This window comes from Bombus bifarius, unplaced genomic scaffold (assembly GCF_011952205.1).
Source record: "Bombus bifarius isolate JDL3187 unplaced genomic scaffold, Bbif_JDL3187 scf7180000009200, whole genome shotgun sequence".
NCBI classification, from domain to species: Eukaryota; Metazoa; Arthropoda; class Insecta; order Hymenoptera; family Apidae; genus Bombus; species Bombus bifarius.
Genome location: NW_022884965.1, coordinates 2,604,693 through 2,627,075, shown reverse-complemented (window position 1 = coordinate 2,627,075; position 22,383 = coordinate 2,604,693). Strand labels below are relative to the sequence as shown.

The 22,383-nt window shown below is 35.0% G+C and overlaps 1 protein-coding gene and 1 long non-coding RNA gene across 3 annotated transcripts in view; both read left to right on the top strand.

Moving 5' to 3' along the window:
- The window catches only part of LOC117214465 (probable cationic amino acid transporter), a 63,400-nt gene that overhangs the window by 28,258 nt on the left and 12,759 nt on the right, over nucleotides 1-22,383 (top strand). For both annotated transcript variants that reach the window (XM_033460595.1, XM_033460594.1), the window contains 3 exons: nucleotides 571-724; nucleotides 6,300-6,530; nucleotides 17,995-18,203. In XM_033460595.1, the coding sequence (XP_033316486.1) occupies nucleotides 571-724; nucleotides 6,300-6,530; nucleotides 17,995-18,203 (594 nt within the window). The remainder of the gene's footprint in view (nucleotides 1-570; nucleotides 725-6,299; nucleotides 6,531-17,994; nucleotides 18,204-22,383) is intronic.
- LOC117214468 lies at nucleotides 12,055-12,668 on the top strand. Its single transcript, XR_004488876.1, has 2 exons — nucleotides 12,055-12,117; nucleotides 12,214-12,668. It is a non-coding gene; the product is annotated as an uncharacterized LOC117214468 (long non-coding RNA).

Genomic DNA, 22,383 nt, shown 5'->3' with positions numbered 1-22,383 from the left:
TCTTGTCTGATAAAATAGGGAAACAGATTAGTGTCTTTCTATATTAGGACGTTCGGAAATTGTTTCCCTCAATTTAGTTATTTTTTTTTCAGTGGAAGTTACTTGATTTTTTTTTTATTTGAAAAATTGGGAAAGAGATTACTCTCTTCACGAGTTGGGATTGTTTGAAATTATCTAGTGAATTTTATTTTTCTTTATCACCAGATATGGTGAGAAGACTTGTAAAAATCCTCTAGATATCTTCTAGAGTTTATTTTTCTTATTTTGAGAACAGTGGAAGAAAATAGTTTCTTTACATTTTGGAATTTCTTGCAGTCACTAGAATTTGATGAAAAAATTCTTGGATATCTATCCGTATATTTTTCTCTTTTTTAATGAAATTCGACAGACAATTTTCTAATGTCAATGACATAATTCTTCTACAAAGGACTAAATATATTACTGAATATCATATGTATATATAATATTGCATTAAATATTGAAAATAATATGAGATGCAATGTTCTATTAAATATTATATTAAAGGAAGATTATAAAATAGACTGTTAAACGAAAGTTTTTGTGCTACAGAAGTGCCTGACGACTCTGGACCTGACGTCCTTGGGGGTTGGCTCCTGCGTCGGGACAGGGATGTACCTAGTCGCGGGGATGGTGGCGCGCAGCGTCGCCGGGCCAGGCGTCGTCATCTCCTTCATAATCGCGGCCATTGCTTCCATCTTTTCCGGTAAGTCAGCTCTTACAAGAATTTGCAAAATTTATACGATATAGAAGAAGCCAAAAACCTAAACATCAAAATGAAAAGAAAATGAGTATGAAACCATAAATTGCAAAAAGGTACAATTCCACCAATCAGTATTTTGACAAAAATTGTTATTTTTGATTCGTTATTGATCTCGCTCATTTTTTCTTAATATTTCAAAATATGGTTGCTTGCTTCTACCAATGACAACAGCATCTTGCAAATTTTCTGATATCTCGCTATTCCAAGTACAATTGTAAATACTGAAAAATGTAGCCAACATCCAGAAACAAAATATTGAAAATAAAATGAAATATTGTAAGATAAACACCGGCCTGTAATAACAAGTCCAAGGATTATGTGTTTTTCCCTCGAGATGAAGGATGTTTTAACCCTCTTGTGTGTTAGAGAAACGTTTGGGAAAAGTATAGTATACGCAGCTGTGGGAGCAGTATGTCTTCATGGGAAGCGTTGTTTTACCATCGCTGCCGGCGAGAATTCTCGACCGTATTTATCGTCGGCTAGATACGCGGTCGGATTAGATTTACGTTGTTTGTGTGGCGGAAACCGTCGAGAACGGTCCAAGGCGGTAAAACATCACGTGATCTAATTCTGTTTCCACTTGGAAAAATTTTAAAGTGGTTCACGCCGATCGTACACGCGGTTCATCGTTGCCTTAGGGCGCGTTTACATCAGACGAATGAATGCTCGATCGCTCCCCACTCTAATGAAATTATCCTCGTTTGAACGAGGATTCGGGACAAAGATCAACAAATGCATATAATCTTTAATGTATAATGTTTCTGAAAATCGATATCAGATGTTTAGAAGCCTGTTTATTAAATCTTTATAAAGCAATAAAATTAATAAGAAGTAAAACGAATGAAATTATCTTTACGCATTTACAGATGATCTCTATCTTATAAATAGTCGGGAAATCGCATATCATCGTTTCCTCTTTGTCATTTAGAATTAATCGAACATTTGCAAGCATACGCCATAAAAACATTCTTTCTCGTTGCTCATTCATTCTGTGACGAGAACAATCGAGGCTGTTTTCAAGCATTCGTAGAATATTCACAAGAATGCTCATTTTAAATCATAAGGTGAATTTTAGTCGATGACGCTATTAGACAAAATTTTTGGATGCGCAACTATAATATACGCGAAGATAATTAAAAGATAAATCCTCATATTGCCTTCCCTAGGGGAATTTTACTTCGAAGTCTGACCATGTACGTAGTTACTCTCCTTAGAACCTGACTGTTATGTATAATTCTGTTCTACTTGCTTCTGTCCAGTTACAGTCAAGTATATTCTACTTGGAACGTTGTATTCCGCTTAGAGAATTCGTAAAATAGAATTTAGTCGACGTGCATGCCAGAAACAATTTCTCTAATGTGCAATACATGAGGTATATCTTTACACGTACGACACGCACGAAGATAATAAAAATAAATTCTTCCATTGTCCTGTTTAGTACAACTGCATTTTATGGTCTGTCTATATGTGAAGTTACTCCCCTTAACATCTGATCACAGTCTGATCACAATTGGTGATATTCTACTCGGAACACTGTGTTGTACTTATCAAAATGCTGAAACGAATTTTAAATAGAAATAATTGCAATTAACACACACGTGTTAAGTTGATGAAAAATACAAATTATTATAATATTCTGCTTACCGCAATTTTATTCTAAAGTCTGATTACACACAAAGTTATTCTCCTTAAAAACAGAATGCTACGTATAACTCTATTCTACTTGCTGTACTCGGGATATCGCGTATATTCTACTTACAAATCGTGTTATCATGTCACATCTTAAAAGACTTACAAATGTCTGACAATGTACAGTCTGCTTCTACTTATAGGCTGTCTAGACAGATATAGCCTGACTATACTTTTCTTTGTCCGACCGGTGTATATCGTGGGATACTTTTTAACAGTTGTCTAATTAGTTATAGGAATCGTTGTTTCTTCGTATTATAAAGCAGAATCAACTAAAATCCTGTTTTTTAATTATTTCGTTTGAATTATTCTCTTCGAGTTTTCCTCATGGATTGAAATAAAATTTTCGCAAAAATATATCAAAATGAACGCGCGTGAAAACGACTAATTGAACAGATATTCGAAAATTTCAACGTTGCGGCATAGTGCTCAGATTCGTTGCTTAAAATTTTGTAAAATCAAACTTCACAGAGCTTTCAAGCTTATTTTCCACTTTGATGTCGTACCATAAAAAAATGTGCTGACCTCGAAACCTCTACAATATTCTCACTCGTAAATAGTCAGTCTAAGCAATTTCATTTTATCTGATAAAATCTTTTACCGCTTTCGTTGCAAAACTATTTTCTCAAAATTACAGTTACACGACACGTGGTATATAATCGTATTATCCATTTTCTCGTCTAACTTGTATCATCAAAACTTCCCTTGCCGCTGGAAAAACCCGTTTTCCTATTTTCCCTATATCGGGCCACCGGTCACGAATATGGTCCATGATCACCATGGTGCACGTGCTTCCATACATCTCTGTTTGCTGACACATATACGGTAGGACAGCTGCTATGGCTCGAGGCGAGTGGAAAAGAATGTCGGATTAGATTTACGGGCTGCGCATCGGCCTTGCTTTCCTGTAACCAGACGCGCGAATCCCATAACTGTACGTGGATTGCTACGTGGCGATCTTACATAATACGTTTGTCTCTCAGTTCTCTATGATATACAATAATAATGTATTATAAAAAGACATGTACATGATACATTGCATTATCTTTAAAATAGAAATATCTTCTGTATGAAATATATTCTTTTCGTTGTAAAGGAGATGCTCGGTGCTGCATCGATTAATTTTCATTTTCAATTTGCGAAAGTAAAAATATGAAATATGTTCAGTTAATGGAAATACGTTGTATATACAATATGTTGATTGATAAAATATGTTACAACAACACACAACACATTGTATTAATAAATCTCCAACTCGTGAAAGTTGAGATATTTTCTATGTAAAATATGTTATATCATATATAATATATAATATTCTTTCTAAAATATGTTAGTATCCTTTTCGAGGTAAAATACAACGTAGCTTGTCTTCTAAAGGTACAGCATATTGTATCTTCTTTTTTTTTTTTTTTGCATTGAAGAGAATATTTAGAGAAGATTTTTCAGTTTGAAGAAAACGTACGATATGTTTCCTACTTGTATCGAAGAGAATACTAACATAATTTTATACAGAAAATATTTTTGCTTCCATAAATTTGCCACAAGTTAAACAAAAACACAAGCTAATTATTCATTCTTTATTCTTACCATCGCGGCGTTATTTTGTCCGATATTTGCCGAGTTAAAATCCAGTTTCCAGACCGAAACTCCTACATCTGTACCGATAACGTATATCTAAAATACCACGGAAATTGCACGTTGATATCCTCGCGAAATACGCTAGTTTCATAAATAAACGAATTAAACAAACACGTGGTAAACGTGCTTAATTATCATGTCTGAAAATTATTCGCCGCCGTACGTCGAGATTATCGGCGATGAAACGCGAATTTTAACATTTTAATATTTATTTGAGCGAGGCACGTGTCACGGTCAATGAAATTAAAAAAAAAAAAAAGTGAAAAATCAGGAAGGAAATTGACGCCGTGAGGCTAATTAATTTAAATCATTGCAGGTCGTACTCGCGCATCAATTAGCGGCCTTTAAACGCGTGAAGCTTTAATCAGCTGTTACATCAGAACGTGGCTGGTTGTCCGATCGAATCAACCAACGGATTAAAACGTCGATAACTGATGTACGCCGGTGCCGACTGCTAATTTATCATGTCATATCGTTAATCGCCGCCTCTGCCTCATTATTCCGTTGATGTTTCTCTGGCTACTATCCATCGATTTTTTTTTTCCAACGCCAATCAAACGTTTCAGGAATTTTTTGCTATTTTGCTGAAACAATAGCTTGACAAAGCTTGTTGATATTAATGAAAAAGGGCGAAATGGCTTCGAGAGCTTTTGTGATATTTTCCATTGGAAAATGTTCTCAGAGGAATTTTCAATACGGTACGAAACTTTTGAAACTATTGAAAATGCGGACTTCTTGGTTGCTTTACTTATTAGTATTTTCAAAACATTTTTTATATTTGGTTGAAATTCAGGTTGGACAGGGGTTTTGATATTGTTGGAAAAAGAAAGAGAGAAAGAAAAAAGGAGTTTGGGAATTTGCGTGGTGTATTTAACTTGCAAGAATTTTCACAACATTTTTCATATCGTATTGAAAAATATTCTGGCTACTTTTTGTTCATTCTACGTAGAAATAATTTTAAGAAATTTTCTGGTATTTTGCTAGAGTGATGATTTGAACATTTTTTTTTTTTGATATTATGGGAAAAAAGGTTTTGCAAATTCTATACGTATCTTTAATTAGCAAGCAGTCCGAGAATGTTTTTTTTTTATTATATGTGAAAGAGTCTTGGAAACTTTTTGGATATTTTACAGACAACTCGTAGTGAGAAATTTGTCTATGTTAGAGCAAAAAGGTCTTTGAGTGTTTTTAAAATATTCCGAATTGAGCGTGTTTGTCACGTGAAAAAGCATTTTGGTAAATTTTGGATATTTTATCAACAATTCATATTGAGAAATTTTGTTACGCCTCAACGAAAATGTGTTTGCGAATGAACAAATTTTTCCTGGGAGAAGATTCCGAGCATATTTGTTATATTGTAATACAAAATATTTGTAGAAACTTTCCAAATATTTTACCAACAGCTTTTTACAAATTTTGTTGTATCATATCGAAGAAAGTTTCGAGAATTTTTCTCATATTCTCTATCGTGTTATCGTGGACAGAAATCTACATCGTGTGGCTATGCATTTGATTGGCCAGAAAGTTCGGTCAGTTTTTTATACGATAGCCTCCTTTTACCAAAGATAGGGAATTTTACTAAGAAATGTATGAACCAAGTTAGATTGCAATCTTTGAAATTCTACGTTACTGTCCAAACTAATATCTGCTCCTGTTGAAAATGCAACGTGAGTTCGCGCTCGCCATCTATATGCAGATGCGCTAGTTACAATAAATAGTAACTAGAAGATAGTTCTAGATACAATCGATAGATTTAATCGATAGGTTCAAGGTATTCTTTTGCTTTTTATCCCTAGTCTATGTAAGAAAGTGCAATAAAGGTTTCTCGGCTCAGAACGGTGTGATGGATTTATCCAAAGAAAAAAATAATAGCTTTTGTGATCCTACGTCTAAATATAGAAATAACAACAGGTTATGGGCCCAGGTTCAATAATTAGTTATTATTTTATCGAAAGTATTATTAATAGTAATAATATTGCGGGGCGCAGAAGATAACCTAAAAAAAAGATTCAGTGTAGAATATCATAATAGAATATCGCTTTATCAAATATATAATAAACGCTTACGTGATAATACGGTTATCAAAAGAATAATCCTGAAATGTGGGGGTAGGAAAAATTAGCCAAAGAAATAACAACGGCTCGTTTGGATTTTATTTAACTTAACACGATATCTCGTGTTGATGTTACAGGAGCATGTTACGCCGAGTTTGGAGTACGAGTGCCTCACACAACTGGCAGCGCTTACATGTACAGTTACGTGACCGTAGGCGAATTAATAGCATTCATTATTGGATGGAACATGATACTGGAGTACCTTATAGGTACGAGCGCGTGTGCCTGCGCTCTTAGCGCCTGCCTGGATGCCCTTACGAATGGAGCCGTTTCCGGAGCGATAGCCAACAGCGTGGGAACCATTTTTGGTGAGCTACTATCCCATTCAACCGTTTAACTACGTTCCTACCCTATCCGCTCACTATACCGCGACTACAAAATGTATACTGGAATCCGCTAATTACCATTATATTGGGACTTGAAATTTTTCATAATATTACGCGCAGGATAAACAAGTTCCACCATTGAAGTGAATTTATTAGAAACGATTCTGACATTAGTATGTCGATTGTACGATTTGTATTTATCACGAACTGTACACGTAACACACAACGTTTACACATTTATGCTACGTTGCTGACGAACGACTGTTTTTAGAAACAACGTGAAATCTATTTGAAAAACTTATCGACTGTTTGTTGGCTGTTTGCGTTTATTAGCTGCTGAGTATGCATCATTCTCACAAGAATAATGTTTTTCGAACATTCCAACGACGCATAGTCTTCGTGTTTGTTCCTGGCCATTACATATTGTGAAGAGTATATTTCGAAAAGATGAATTTATTTTTTACGATTTATTTACGTATTTTCGAAGAATTTTTGCCGAATTCCTGAGAATCTATTTTCGAGTTTGAAAACTTGCAAAAAAAAAAAAAAAAAATAAATAAAAATGAAAATGGGTACAGCTGTTGATTATTATGAGGTCATCCCTTACGATAAATTTCAAAATGAAATTTTCCCTCTGGGAAGAGCGGTAAAGGCTGCCATTATGACTAATTGAAAAATAGTTTCACGTGAAAAGATGTTTAAAAGATACTATATAATACGTTACTTGGTAAAAAGCGTTTCTTAAAGGAAACGGTTAGGAGATGGCATTATGATTCGCTGAAAAATTGCACCTGCGCTAAAAAGTACTAAGAGGTGGTACACTATCGCTTCTAGGCAAAATGGTAAAAAGGTAGCCACAGTGCTTTTATACAACAGGCCCGACAATTTTTTCCGTGATCCATCAAAGGAGCTGAAATGCATAGGCGAAAATGCACGAAGAAGAGAGATTTACATCGCGTACAAGCTCAAAGAAATTTCATTTGATAGTCTGTTCCTTTTACTCACGCTCGTCGTGGTCGTTAATACGATGTTTCACAAGTGGCAGTGCTGCGAAGACTGAGCATGAAGATTTCATGGCTGGTCCGATAAATCGTTGGCTCGTACTACATGCACATGTACAGGATGTCCAGATGTCATGGTACGATGGAAAGGAGAGTAACTCTACGTTAAAAAATAAATTGGAAATGTAGAATAAAGATTTCTCATACGATGCTTCGTTTTCCAGAGAATTGAATCTGAAAATTGAGTCTGAAAATATACTCAAACTTGGCTAATTTTCGATTGGACAGGATAAAATCATCGACAGGAGGTTATCGTACGTGTGGAAATATGTCGAAAATGTAGAATGAAATTTGTTCGTGTGACGTTTCGAGTTTGAGAAAATCGAATTTGAAATTTTGTCAAATATATTCGAATTTGGTCGGATCCGAGTTGGACAGGAGAGAAGAGTCGGCGGGATGTTATTCTACGTGTGAAAATTGATCGAAAATGTAGAGTACAGTTTTCTCACAGGATACTCTATTTCCGAGAAAATCAAATTTGAAAATTTACTTTTTTTACGGAATACGTTTTCAAATTTTATTTTTCTGAAAACGAGGCCTTTTAAAGGGAAAATCTTATTCCATATGTTCCACTTGTTTTCGTTTCAAACCACTAACTGTTTCTCTCGTATTCAGTCGGCAATTAACCAAGTTTAAATATGAAGGATCCACGAGGAAAAAGGGAAATGTCAATTTTAGCGAATTTTGAATTTTACATTTTTCCTACTGTGTTATGCTACCGTGTGTGCTCATTATCACGGGCTACGTCCTATTAATTTGAATGAAAATTTCCTGCAGTTTCATGGTAATTACAAGAAATTGTGGTGCACAATGTACTTTCCATTTTTCACACTCTAATTTAACGCATTATATATTACTTCGTATCATAAAGAAAAGTTAAAAACGGTGCAGAATAAAACGACGAATAAAATATCTCATTCTTATCTAACACCTATGAGAGAATATAAAATTGTGACATGATACATCGAAAAACAAGTGTTCGTTTTCTCAGAAATACTAAAACCTCCCATTTTTCCATTTTATTATGATACTCCATATATTTTGCATATTTTCCATTTATTTTTTCACGTAGAAATACTCTCTTTGTCGCCTATATCAAAATTGTTAGGACACTGTGCCTGCGGACTTGTGCTAGGATTATTCTACTGCATCCGATTATTACACGGTATGAATACGGGTTGATGAAACAACAAAGAGGAACCCGGGTAACTGGATATCCGGTCTCCCTGTTACGAGTTACATTTCTGGATGTCTGGCTACTCACGCGGCGCTTCTACTGGCGAACGCGAAAGTGGAACATTCTATTCGCGGTGGATCGATCGCGTACAAGGATCATTCTACTCGAGTGTCTCACCAGCGGCGGATTGTTCTACTTGAGAGTATTGGTTATGCATCTCGTATTTGGCTCGTGACACTTTGATGTCTGTATGAGTATGGGATTGTTCTACTGATACCGAGGCCTGTGTAAATGCATTCTTTCAGGACAATCGGACTTTAAATAATTTATAGAACATTTATTTAGCGAATGTTTAATAATTCATATGTTCAGTGTAGTTACTTCAATGTGCAATTTATCATTTATTTTATATTATTTTCAGTGTTATTTGTAGTTAAGAAAATCATGAAGAGTGTGCTCTTGTACGGATCGTTTAAAGCAATTAGCTTAGGTCATTGGTTGTCTGCAACGAAAAGGCAACAGTGATGAATTACAGGAACGAAAAATCCCGATTACAAAAGGGGATGGGAAAACAAATTTTATGTTCTAAAAAGTAGAATTTGTAATCGGTTTCATTATCTTATCGTTATTTCTTATCGTATTAGACGGGAGATAGTGATGAATTTTTCTATAAAAATAATCTTACTGCAAAGGTCAATAAAACTCACGAATCTCGCGGAAAATCTTCTAAATTAAATTATCAAATCTTCTAAAATTATTTAACTTATTAGTATTATTTAAAATACTTTATAATTTTATCAATGCTATACTTGATTTTCTCACAGAAACACACGTGTTATGTAAAGAGAAAAGAAAATAGAAAAAGCACTGCTGATCCGACCATTTTCTCGCTACTATCGCTAGGAAAGCAAGTGAAGCAACGAGAGTTGAGTTTGCGGTAAAATTAATTTCATGAGATCGAGTCGACCCTTCGCACCTAAAGGTTTGTTCTTTACCCCGCGACAAATACGTTGGTAATCTGATTATCAGATTTCTCTAGCGCGTAGAAAAGATTCTACGAATCCAGTTCGGATCTTCACTCGAACAATGCGGTTCGTTTCGCAATTTCTAACAAGCGCTGATTACGTCTAAATGCATGAGCGCCTTCCCTGTAAAGGTAATTGTGTAATACAAAAATCAAAAGGGTAAATTTGTTTGTGAAGATAGATCTTTGAACGTACGTTTATATAAATCTTTTTCATTCTTATTTGTCGTACAACCAGCTTCCAAAGTTAGTCTCGCATGTTCTATTATACCCTGTGTAATTTCAAAATAAAATCTAATTTCTCAATCAATTGAACAGCCTTTCTTCTAAATGTTTCATACAAGACACATAAGCTGTTCACAGGTGTTCCATCGCTTTTACGATCCATTATATCCAAATATATTTGTTGAAAACGTTGGCAATCTTGATTCAGCGAAACTTTTTTACGAGAATTCTGCTTTGTGGGTTGTGAAGAGCGTGGTTGAGGAGTTAGGGAAGTTTATGGTCAGACAGTTGGGACAGTAGTACGTATGGTGGAACGCGGTGCAAGTGGCATGAATTCGACCCTAGTCAGACCTACGGTTTAAGTAGCAAGTTTCAGATAGTCGGACTTACAGTTGCTAAAGTCGATATAGCGTGCTCGTAAAATCAATGGGGCGTTAAAGTTGACGCGTTTCGAGTGACGAAACGGTCATTTGAGGCAAATAAAAATCTTCAGTACAGTTCTATTACGAGCTTATGCCGTGTCCATTCCTAATCTTCTTCTTTTGTAATCGTTAATATATTGTAGGAAAATTTGAAAAAGACGCGATTTAGGGCATAGATTCTAAGGATATGTAATTTAATATTTTTTGCAGAACTTAAAAATGTCATAACGTTAGATTTTATAACTTTTATATTTGAATTTTTAATTTTATATTTTACCTTCTTCTCAGTTGTAACTTATTACTTGTTTTTTATTTCTATCATCTTGTGTTGTAGTATTTTTTTTTTACACTTCTCCTACATCGTCTTCTTTTTCACTAAAAGAGCTTTCCTCCTCCGTCAAAGTAACAATAAATAATAATTTTCTGAAAATCTAATCTTCAACTGACTAGCGAAAAAGACTGACTCGCCATTACTTTTAATTTTAACTTTAATTTCAGCTAGTTTCAGGGAGAATTCTAAATGAAATATACTGAAGTTGTAAATTTATAACACGATCGTTTAATTTATAGCAAATTATTCTATGTTTCATACAAGTGTACAAATTTACCTTGAATTTAATTCCAGGCAAAGAGTCGATGAAAATCTAGAATTCAAAAATGACTTTCTCGTTCAAAGAATCTACACGTTAGGAACTGTATAACATAGCATACTGAAATGATTTTAAACATATTGAAACGATACGTTGCAGTTCCAACTCGCGTTACAAAGGATCGATTAAAAAAATTAATTATCGGGAAAAGGTGAGAAAAAAGAGGGGAAAAATTGGAAAGTGGATTGCGTTTATGATTTTGTAGGATAGAATACTACAGAGATCGTTTAAAAATCCTCTACGAAAATAGAAAGAGACGAAGAGAATAAGAGATGAAAAAACAGACAACGCGTTTCAGTTCAATATTCCTGGCCACCATTTGTCTCTTTGTGAAACAAGCTTGAATTCCTTTCTTCCTTTCTTTGTTTCACTTTTTTTTCCTTCCACCATTTGCGAAGCCATCTGTTTCCAAATCGACCCGCCAGTACAAAAGTTCCAGCCATATTTTTTGTCTGTGTTCCAAATCCTTTTTAATCCCTTTTCCTTTTATTTTTATTTATTCGCGACGATGGTCAAAAATCTCTTGCCTAGCAGGCTAGTGTTTTCATATGTTGAAAATGGCAACACTAGTTCGTGCTCGCCATCCATATGTAGATACGCTAGTTACAATAAATAGTAACTAGAAGATAGTCCTAGATATAATCGATAGGTTTAAGATGTTCTTTTGTTTTTATCCCTAGTCCATGTAAGAAAGTGTAATAATGTTTTTTCGACTCAGAACGGTGTGATAGATTTATCCAAAGAATAAAATAATAGCTAATATGATCCTACCTTTGAATACAGAAATAGCAACATTATATGACACATATTATACAATAAAATAATTCAATAAATTATTTTCTCTATATCTTCTTGGAAATTTTTAACAAACAGTATTGTAAAAAGTTGCTCAGCCGGACATTGAAACTTCTATTAAATAGTTAATAAATATATATATATAGAAATATGTGATATAAAATATAACCTACAAAATCGAAGAATTACCATCATTCAGCTATCGTTGAACACAGGTTAGTTGTTCGTGAGACAAATAAGATGGGAAATTTCTCTATCTGAGAAAAGACGAGAGAAATATCGGAATTTCCCTTTTATCGGATCGTTTTCAGGAAAACTCGTGGTAGAAGAAACAATGGAAGACATCGGCATGGCGATTGAGCTAATCGAACATGGCAGTTTGATCTTCGCTAACGATGTTTTAGTCTGAAACAACATAACCGTAGAAACAACGATATAAAGGCCGGAAATTAGAAACCGAACGCGGTGAAAATATGAAATGTAAAAAGAGAGAAGGGGAAATGAAAGGAAACTGGAAAAGGTTTGCGCATAAATTAGTCGGACATTTCCATTGCTTGTAATAAATTAAGAATACCGGAATGCAATAAGTAACGATTAATAATGACAGGTTTATCAGCACATTCGATATGCGAAGTGTTCCGTTTTAATATCTCACAATTTTTCGCTCGTTCATGACGGTTTAATAAGGGAAGTTATTTGTTCATCAAAATTTATTTATGTAAATTAAGCTATGTCTGTTTAATAAAGGTTGGTTATTTGATATTTATAGCTGTGGATTTTTTTCTAGTAAAATATGGAGAAGAATGTTTGAGATTTTATGAACTACGCTTTTTCCGTGGAAAACAACTTTATTGTATTCGTAATTTACTTCTAAAGAGTTTCCTTTGAATTTTAATTTAGAAGATTAATAAAAATCTTATATTCTCTTAAATCCTGATATAAAATATCTGACGTATAATATTCTTGGATACTTTATACTTCCTAAATTATAATAATGTAATAATACTCAAACTACGTTTCTTTAATAAAGACTAGTAATATCGTATCTATTTTTTAGCTAGGGAATTTTTTCAATAGATTCGGGTTATTCAAACATGGTGGACAATAAACCGTTCCACGTATAGAAATAACCTAAGAATTGATACTTCGTTAGCTCGACGATTATCAAGTTAGGGCTCTCGAGTGCACGAGGCCAAAGGAATATTTCCTGGCAAACAATGAAACTCTTCTTTGTTTCCTGCCTTGAATTGTTTCAACGCAAAAAAGCTTAATGAGTCACGAAGACCTGCGATTTGCCGATAAGGCACGTTTTCCCGCTTTTTAATCGTCGAGGGTCGGTTTCATCGTCCAAGAGATACAGTTCTTAGCAAAATTTTAATGTCGTTGCAAATTTTTGACTACACTTTACGTTGACACACGATAGTTTCAATGGTTATGTCATGAGGCGATTGGAAAACTTGGTGGAAAAGCTAAGTTAGGTTATCTGTAATAGTGATAAATCTAGGTTTATGGGAAATTAGAATTATGTAAACTTAATCTACATAACCTCAAAGTATACAGATTTGTTTATTTTCACCAAGAAGTATTTCAAGATAAGGATAAATCACAATTTTTCATTAACTGCAATCAGTTTATTTCTCATAATCTTTGTGGCTATGTATAATAAAATATCGCCAATCCAGTCAAGTGTTTACTTAGAGTTCAAGTTTACGTTCGATCAAAAAGCATTTTTCCATGATTTTCCACCCAATTTTCTTCTCAAATCTTCAAATATACTTAAACATGTCAAATATTAACTACTATTATGTTGCTTCATCTTTTAGGTTATGTTTGTCTGAAGCAATAGTAATATCTGAACTATCTGACACACTTCCACGTAAAATATTTAGAAGTGTCTCTGTTCGCCAAGGGTTGCTTTAACCAAAGCATTGAAAAATCTAGTGAACACATGGAAAAGCGACATTTTGTGTATATTTCCAGCTGGCTGATGAAGGTTCCTTGCACGATGATCCTTGAATGAATTTCCTTAACGTCTTCACCTTTGCCATTTCATCGTCCCAGCAGATGGTAACGGTTCAGCCAGCTTTCTCAACGAAGCGTGCGTCCGCCATTATTCGAATGCACCACGTATACTTCGCTTCCTAGATACTTTGCAGCTGGGTCGTACTTAGGAGTCCCATCGGAGAACAAAGGAAGAAGTGCCAACTTATTTTCCTCGGTTTTCTTTTTTTCTTGGTCTCAGCCATCTAAAATCTACCGGGTGCTCCATAGATTTCGATCCACGCCATTACATTTTGTATTCTGTCATATTTTTCATAAAAGTATCTAATGTGTATTTTTATTCTTTCGTCATTAACAGATTTAAATTAGTTTTAGAAGTTTAAGTTAATTTGAAGAAGATTTATTTTGTAACAAGTTGCAATAGAATATAATCTATATTTAATAAGGCTTCAATTTGGGCTTAGGATGATCTTAGAATGACCTTAGAATGACAATTCTTTCAGTATTAATAAATTCCAAATGTTACCAAAATCCATTGAAGTCTCAGGTTATTCAAATAAGGTTTACTCTGCAACAAGTCGAAGTAAAAGCTAACCTATTGTTAACAGGATCCAATTTGGATTTAAAATCGCTTTAGAGTGTTCTTCGAAGTTGATAGAAAGACTTTCGATGTTAGTACAACAATGATATTTAATTGTTACATTTTTAATAGTTACATTAGACTTTAGTGACTCCATACGAACTGTAGTGCTGCTATAATTTGTCATGAAATTTGTATACTCCGATAAAATACACATACTATTTTTTACAGATGAAGTATCCTATATATATATTTATGAGCGACAGTGTATATTCAACCAAATTCAATTTATTCTTGAAGAAAAATAACCCTAACTTAATTATAAGCAGCCATATTTCAAGGATCCCCACAGGATTGTATCCAAAGGAGTAAATTGAGTTTAGAAATCAGATCTGCCAACTGCAGTGTTAGAGGTTAGGAAGAGATCAAAGGATCGATTTACAATAAGAGAGAAGACGAAGAATCCGACATCCGCCGGATGCAGAGAATAAGAATGGAGGAAGTGGGTTCAGGTGGGCAGGTTAAAGAGCATCGAAGTGCTCGGCTTCGTTTCGGATCGATGAGGTCCACAGGTGCTAGACTTGATCCGCGCAAGCGCCCCTCTCGCACCCCTTTTTGTTATCCCCGGGTTCCCTTCTTCCTCTGGGCGACCCTTCGCCGCTTTTTCCCCTCGTTTCGCAGCCAAGGATACACTGGGTGATCCATGATTCACGTATCCAACACGTACACGCTATTCGAACTTAATATTCATGAGGACAAGCCTTAAAGAGAGGCTGGATAACGTGAACTAAGGTATCCTAGGATGAAGAGGGGCTTTCGTAGTTTTCGCTGATTTCTCACATTTTTCTTTTCATTCGTTTTTGACGTTAGGTTTCATTTGTTCAATATTTCAGTAGAAAATGGAGAATCTATTTGATCGGTGATTAGAGGAATTTTGATCGATGATTGACGAGGCATCTATAGGTTAACCTATATTAATTTCCTATTTTGAACATTTTTCTTTATTCAAATTGGGTTATATTAATCTTCCTTTTTAAACATCTGTTCTTTCCATTTTCCTCTAATCTTGGGAAATTAGCTTCTAAAAAATGTAGCCATGAAATGGGATAAAAATGGTTTACTTCAATACTTGATAAACATATACTTTCCTAACCTTAATCTTAGTCTTAATAAATTCATCCCTAAAGGGGTTATGTATAAAATGGAACTGTAGCCTTTGTTTCACATGGAGAAATAAATCCTTAATGTTACTGAATAACAATATTGGTAAAATTCAAATCATGAAATAGATTCTCAATGAATTCGTACAATGTACAATTCCTAACCTCCAAAATACTACAGGTTCGATTCAAACCCCACCGATGTTAGATTTAATCCATGTTTCCAATAATGCCGAAAACTTTCACATTATCAAGTCTTCAGTTCCTCGAACGAGTACAATGGAGCACACTGATGATCGATTCGATTGGAACCTAGGAGATTCCCTCTGAGAATTGTCTTCTTTGTTCTATCAAGCGGACCAATGCGCCATTCGACGATATATTGTTCGATCAAACAGACTTCCAGTTCCGCAGGACGAACTTCCTAAGCTCTGCCAGGTGTTGCCATTATCATTGTTCGCCCAAGATGATCGAAGTCCTCTCTTTAACTTCGACATTTTCGCTTCTCCATCATACACATCGATTTTCTATATTTTTTTCTTTCACGTCCCGGTGGTTCGAGTAGCTTGATAGCTTTTTAACAATTCTTTTTCTGCTTTTTATAGGGTATGTGTATAGTGAAAACTATATGGTTTTCGATATTGGACACCAAGCCTAATACCAATCAGCTTTTAGATAATTATTTGAATATGTTAATTTTGAATGGGGGTTTTGAATTTTGGGGTTGGGAATCATAGTGGTGTAAGACAGTCCACTACCGCTTCTCGTAAGTTGGAATTAAATGAACGATTAATTTCGATAGTGTTCTGACAGAGAATTTCATTTCTTAGAAAACTCATTATATTTTTCCGAAAAAAGAAAAATAAGCAGGAAAGCATAAAGAGAAGAAGGAAAAGCAATTTTACCAGGAAGGGTCACAATGTTTCGATCTCGAGAAAAGAACTAAAAAAAAAAAAGAGGGAAGGGGAGAATAATGGAAAAAAGAAGTGAAAAAAGAATATAGCGAATCGAAGTTAATGTCTCGGTGGAAAACGGACGAGAAATAGAGCACAGTAAAATTCATATCCAACGAATGGATGCAAAATCGACAATAGTGGTGTGGATGTAGGGGGAGGGGAGGAAAAGGGACTGGTGAAATAAATAAAACAACGATCAAGGGATGAAGACGGTCAACCGCTGCAGGGGATGAAGATACTGGACGATTGAAATGCAGAAATTGATTTTCTACAGAAATCCCGACGATGAGGGAACACGTAAAGGAAACAATTCGGTATTAACGCCGCCACGACGGAAATTGAGATCCCTTCGACGCGTTTCCATCAATGCAGCGACTTTGCCTCGTTTCGTTCGATCGAAAATTATGTTTCTGTCGCGATTCTTCTACTCTATTTTTATATTGTTAAATTGTTGAAGAATCTTTCGAAGAGTATTGCCGTTGTTTCCGTTATTATGGTAACTCTTCGTATAAATTAGATTCTAGGGACTTCTTGAGGATCAAGTTGTTACATTTAGTATTATGTATCATGATTGCCAACTATTTAGATTCCAAGATCCCTTCTAAGAGAATATCTTTTTAAAATCGTAAAAATTGAAAAATTGTTCAGATATTATTGAAATTGAACAAATGGTATCATATTGTACAGGGTGTCTCAATAATCATGGTAAAATCGGTGAAAATGTGATGCTACCTGAAAGGATTTTTTCACTCGAATGAGGACTCGGAACAAAAGATACAAAATCGCACATAACCTGTATCTTTCCCGATCAATTTTCAAATTTCATTCTCTCGGAAGAAAGCGTCCTGCGAAAAAATTGTACTCAACATTTTTCACTTATTTTCTCACATAGAATCGTCGTCTTATCCATCATACCACGTTTATTACTATCTTTACGACACCCTATGTAATATATCTAACACTTCGTAAAGTATGGAAAGTATCGTGGTTGTGCATAGGAATGGTTCAGATTGAAAGCAATCGACTCTCAAAAAGTCAGAAGGGGTGAGATTTCGAGCTATCGAGAATGGTTTACAGAGACGAAGTGAACCGGAAACGTTCCACCAAGTCCGATATCCCTGATCTCGTTAGTCGATGGCACAAATTGGGTTCCGTTAATTAGCATGACACTTTTCAATCGCACATATTCCAAGCTTAATAAAGATGCAAAAAAATGAACAAACATTTCATTTCGATACCACGGACTTTCCTATTTCAACATTAATTAATTTATAACAATGATCTTTATGGTTTACGTATATATGCAACGAATTATTTTTGAGGAGAATTCGTTCGACGATCCAATGCGAAAAGAGTATAAACGACGACGAATGAGATAATTTTGGTTTGTTAAAGGTCGACCGCCCGATTTCCTCGCATTCGTCATCACCCTACTGATGATGCTGCTAATGGCCGCAGGCGTGAAGAAATCATTGGTGTTCAATAACGTGTTAAACGCCATCAATCTCGCCGTTTGGGTGTTCATTATGACGGCGGGGATGTACTACGTGGATACCGATAACTGGAACGAGCACGACGGCTTCTTTCCGTATGACTGGAGTGGTGTAAGTATTTTTAAATGCATATGCAAGTTAAACTATTACAAGGAGTGCATGTAACGATGGAAAAAACTTTCTTCGAGTTCATTTTGTTGAGGAGATTTTAAGGCCATCGGTAGCTTTTTTTTAAATAGAACTCTAGATTTTTTATTTTATACAGAAAGGTATTAAGACATTTGTGTTAGAAAATGGATAATTTAAGAGTTATTCGGCTTTTAATTTCATCGAATGTAATGCATGAAAGACAAGGTAAATACAAACTTCTTTGAATTTACTATATATGATACTATAAAGAATCTTAGCCGAATTGAATGAAAATTTAAGTAAAATTGCACCAAAAACTAATTTCAGTTTAAGCTAAACTGGATGCATGCTTGGTCTAACCTCAATAAACCTAATCACAGTCTTTGCTATGTCAAATTTAACTGGAATGTTACTAGGACTTTATTTAAAGACGACACGAACTTAATAACCAAACCTAACCTAAAGCTAATCACAATTTTAGTTAACTTAAAATTTCAACACAAAAGTCCAATTTTCATGCAAATCTAATTATAAATCAAGTCAAACTTAATGTGGATTGTACCAAATCTAGACCAGTTCTTGCATATGTTAGTACTAACCTAATCTACAAAGCTAATTTAACCTAACTCGACAGAAATTCATTCAGACCTAACTCTTATTAACTTCATCCACCAATTAATTCAATCAGACAAAAATATGGAAGCATCTTCTCTAAATGCTTGAATACCTTCAGAGATTAATCTTCCACAAATGAAAAAGTATGTATTCGATTTCTTAAATTATTCCTAACCTATACAGAATCAAACGTCTGTACACCTTTCAATTAAAATCCTCTTTATCCTTGAATGCTTTCAGATATTAGTCTTCCATAAATGAAAAAGTCAATATACAGGGTGGTTGGTAACTATAGAATAAAAATTTTATTTTTTTAATTTTTTTTTTTTAAATTTTTCCATCGAGACAACGATCTACAATGAGATCCGTTATAACGAGACGCGAAGAAGTGCACGCGTACCGAGCGAAAATTCAAAGTCGATTTTCTCGAAAACAGAGCCTCAAACGAAAAATCGTTACTCTATATTTTCGACTTCTTTTTTCGCGTAGAATCACCCCCTTTCCGCTTGTACCACCAGTTACCAACCACCCTGTATATTCGATTTCCAAAAATTCGCGCTACGAATTTTAAATATCGAAAAGTACGAATATTTCAACACTAATCGTACCAGGCCCGATCTTTAACTTCAACTTCATGTAAATTATTATAAATTTATGTAAATTATCATAAAAGGTATTTAACTTTATGTAAATCCTTACATTAACAAAAATCGAGATATCGATTAATCGGATAATATAAGAATTTGCACAAAGTTAGACGAACAAGAGATACAACAATGCATGTACAATTTTCAATTAAATTTTGAAACCGGCTGTATAATCCTGTAAAGTTAGCGTTAAATATCGTGAAATCTACGCGATTCTGTCACCAAATCGAATAGCTTCAGCATCTCGTCTCAGCGAGGGACAAAAGAAAAAGTGTGGGAAAGCGCGAGGTGTTTGAAAGGAAGCAGAGTTGCCGGTCCATTTCCGGCAGCTTTTCACTCGCGGTTCACGGAACAATGGCAAACTTGTTGCGTCGAAAGGGTTTCAACGAAATCGGTGAAACCGTACAGTGCATCAGGTGGACAAACGGAGAAAGGGAATTCGGATTCACGGCTCGCGGGGAATCCACGCTAGCCGGGAACCGTGTGACCCGTACGGATGGAATTGGATTTAGCACGGGGATGCATTATTTAGGTTTCAACGGGGATATCGTTCGTTAAGTAGTCGTTTCTCGAAAATCATCCGTAATCCTCTCATTTGCCAGGCGAGAAATCTGTCGAATCAGAGATTTCTTTAAATATTCATCTTATGCGACGTTAATTAATCTGTTCCACAGAATTTATAGTATTTTTTATCTCATCTCGAATTATAATATAATTATTATCTCATTTTTCTTTACGTTATTTATAATCGATTCCCCTTAGCCAGTAAAACCTCGAATTTTGTCGATCTTCATCTCGCGTTACTTAATTTGTTTTATAGAATTTCCAGTATCTATTAGTTTTATTTTATGCTATCTATAATCAATTCCTCTTAACCAATAAGATTTTAATTAAACAATATATCTAATCTAACAAGATCATCAAATAGACATTTACAAATAGACATATATATATATATATATAAACATTATTACATCTCACAGAAAATAACTCTTTTGATATAAGGTATTTCCTCATAGAAACGAGTCACATTTAAACCACTCCATTTTCTTCAAACCACTCGACAACCATTCTTCCACTCGAACTTCCTGCAATTTTCAAGAGCAAACTTTAGTAAAATTTCATTGTTCGATAACTCGATTATTTTACACGCATGGCTGCTCAAGTACGTGGCATGCAGAGTAGCATTTTTGCACTGGACCAAGGGGCAGATAGGAGGCAAACGAAAAAAGACAATATTCATGATACTAAATATCCCGTGGGTGCAGCGGAGTTTCTTCATCCCGAAGGATTCGCGAAACGTTTATTCAAAGGACGTCGGAGGTGTTGAAACGGGTAAATATTGGAATATTCATCTCGTTGAAAAGCAGAATAAATAGAAGAAAATTGACAACGCCCGCATTTTATCATTTTCAGGTTTTTCTATCTTCGTGTTTCTCAATGAAACGTTTCCATCGAAGAGAAATGTTCAAAAATGGCCAACTGTGGTATCACCCGGAGTTGAGAAATTCATGCGGTATCTTCAAACGTGTTTCCCAAGGAACAAAAGATGTCGCTTTCTGAACAAACGATGAGAAACTTGTGAATGATGAGATATAGTGATGGAGCTCACCTAAGCGTTATATTTTGCCCTTTTGTTTAAGATACTAAAACCGTCTTGAAAGTAGTTAGAATGGGAAAATTAGCGACCAAATCAATTGCAGATTGCGAATCGTGCGAATCCAAAATAATATCGTTGTCACATGCGAACAGCAACCAACAACGTGAACAACGACTTTGCATCCGCATGTGTTCGTAAGAATATGCTCGGGTTTTGGTCGATTTAAAACTTTACTCATTTTATCATCGATAACTTTAGTCGATTTATCAACTGACTTTCCTCGTTCATCTTTTTGAAAATCGTTCAATATCTGAAAAAGAGCAAGATGAAATATAGCGCTTAGGTAAGTACGATTACTGTCATGTTCGCATATTTGGATTTAATTTTTAACAACTTATCCATCGTTTCTCAGGGAAATGGTAAGAACGTTTCTTCTTCCTTGGGGAGACACAGTCTTAAGTTTGTGCATGAATTTTTCAATTCCAGGCGATGTGAAAAATGGCGATTTTCTAACATTCTGCTCGCCCTCCCTTTCACACTGTTTCAAAATAAAAATTAGATTCATCTGCGTTACGTGGCATACAGAATTTATGATTTCCTTTCATGACATATGATGTTGCTTTTTACGAGTAGTATCTAGAAATACTAGTTTCACATAAAGTGTAATATACAGTACAGTAAGCTATAATACATGCATTATTTTTAGGATAATGATCTTCGAGCCTTGAGAGCAGTCTTTTTGCATTTTACTCGTCGAAAATTATCCATATGTTATAAAAAAAAATATCACAAATTTGCCTCAAAACGAAGTTCAGCCAAACGTTATGTATTTAGTGTCGGTCGTCAGCGATCCAACGTGTCGACGGTCGTGAATTATTAATTAAAAAGAGAAAAAGTTTGCCTAGTCGTATTCTGGCATTTATGCACGCGATACTTTCCCTTTTCAACCCCCTCAGCAACCCCCATCGCGTGTTTATCGACGATCCACGATGAATATTTCCGTCGCCGAGACCGTGTGTGTCCCCTTGAAAACGTGAATTTTTCATCGTCACGTTTCCAACTTGCGTTACTTTCCCTGAAAAGCCTGTTCGTGCCTTGGAAAAACCACCCCATACCACTTCATTATTCGCCCCTACCGAGAAAGCAACCTTTCATTGACCTGATTCTACCATTTCTTCGATAAATATTCCAAGTTAAAACTTGTTTGTATAAAATTTCGAAAACCTGACGAAAGTGAAGTTAACTTTGCTGAATATGCATCCGTGCGGGTCGAAAATAAATTTTAGGGATAAAATGAACG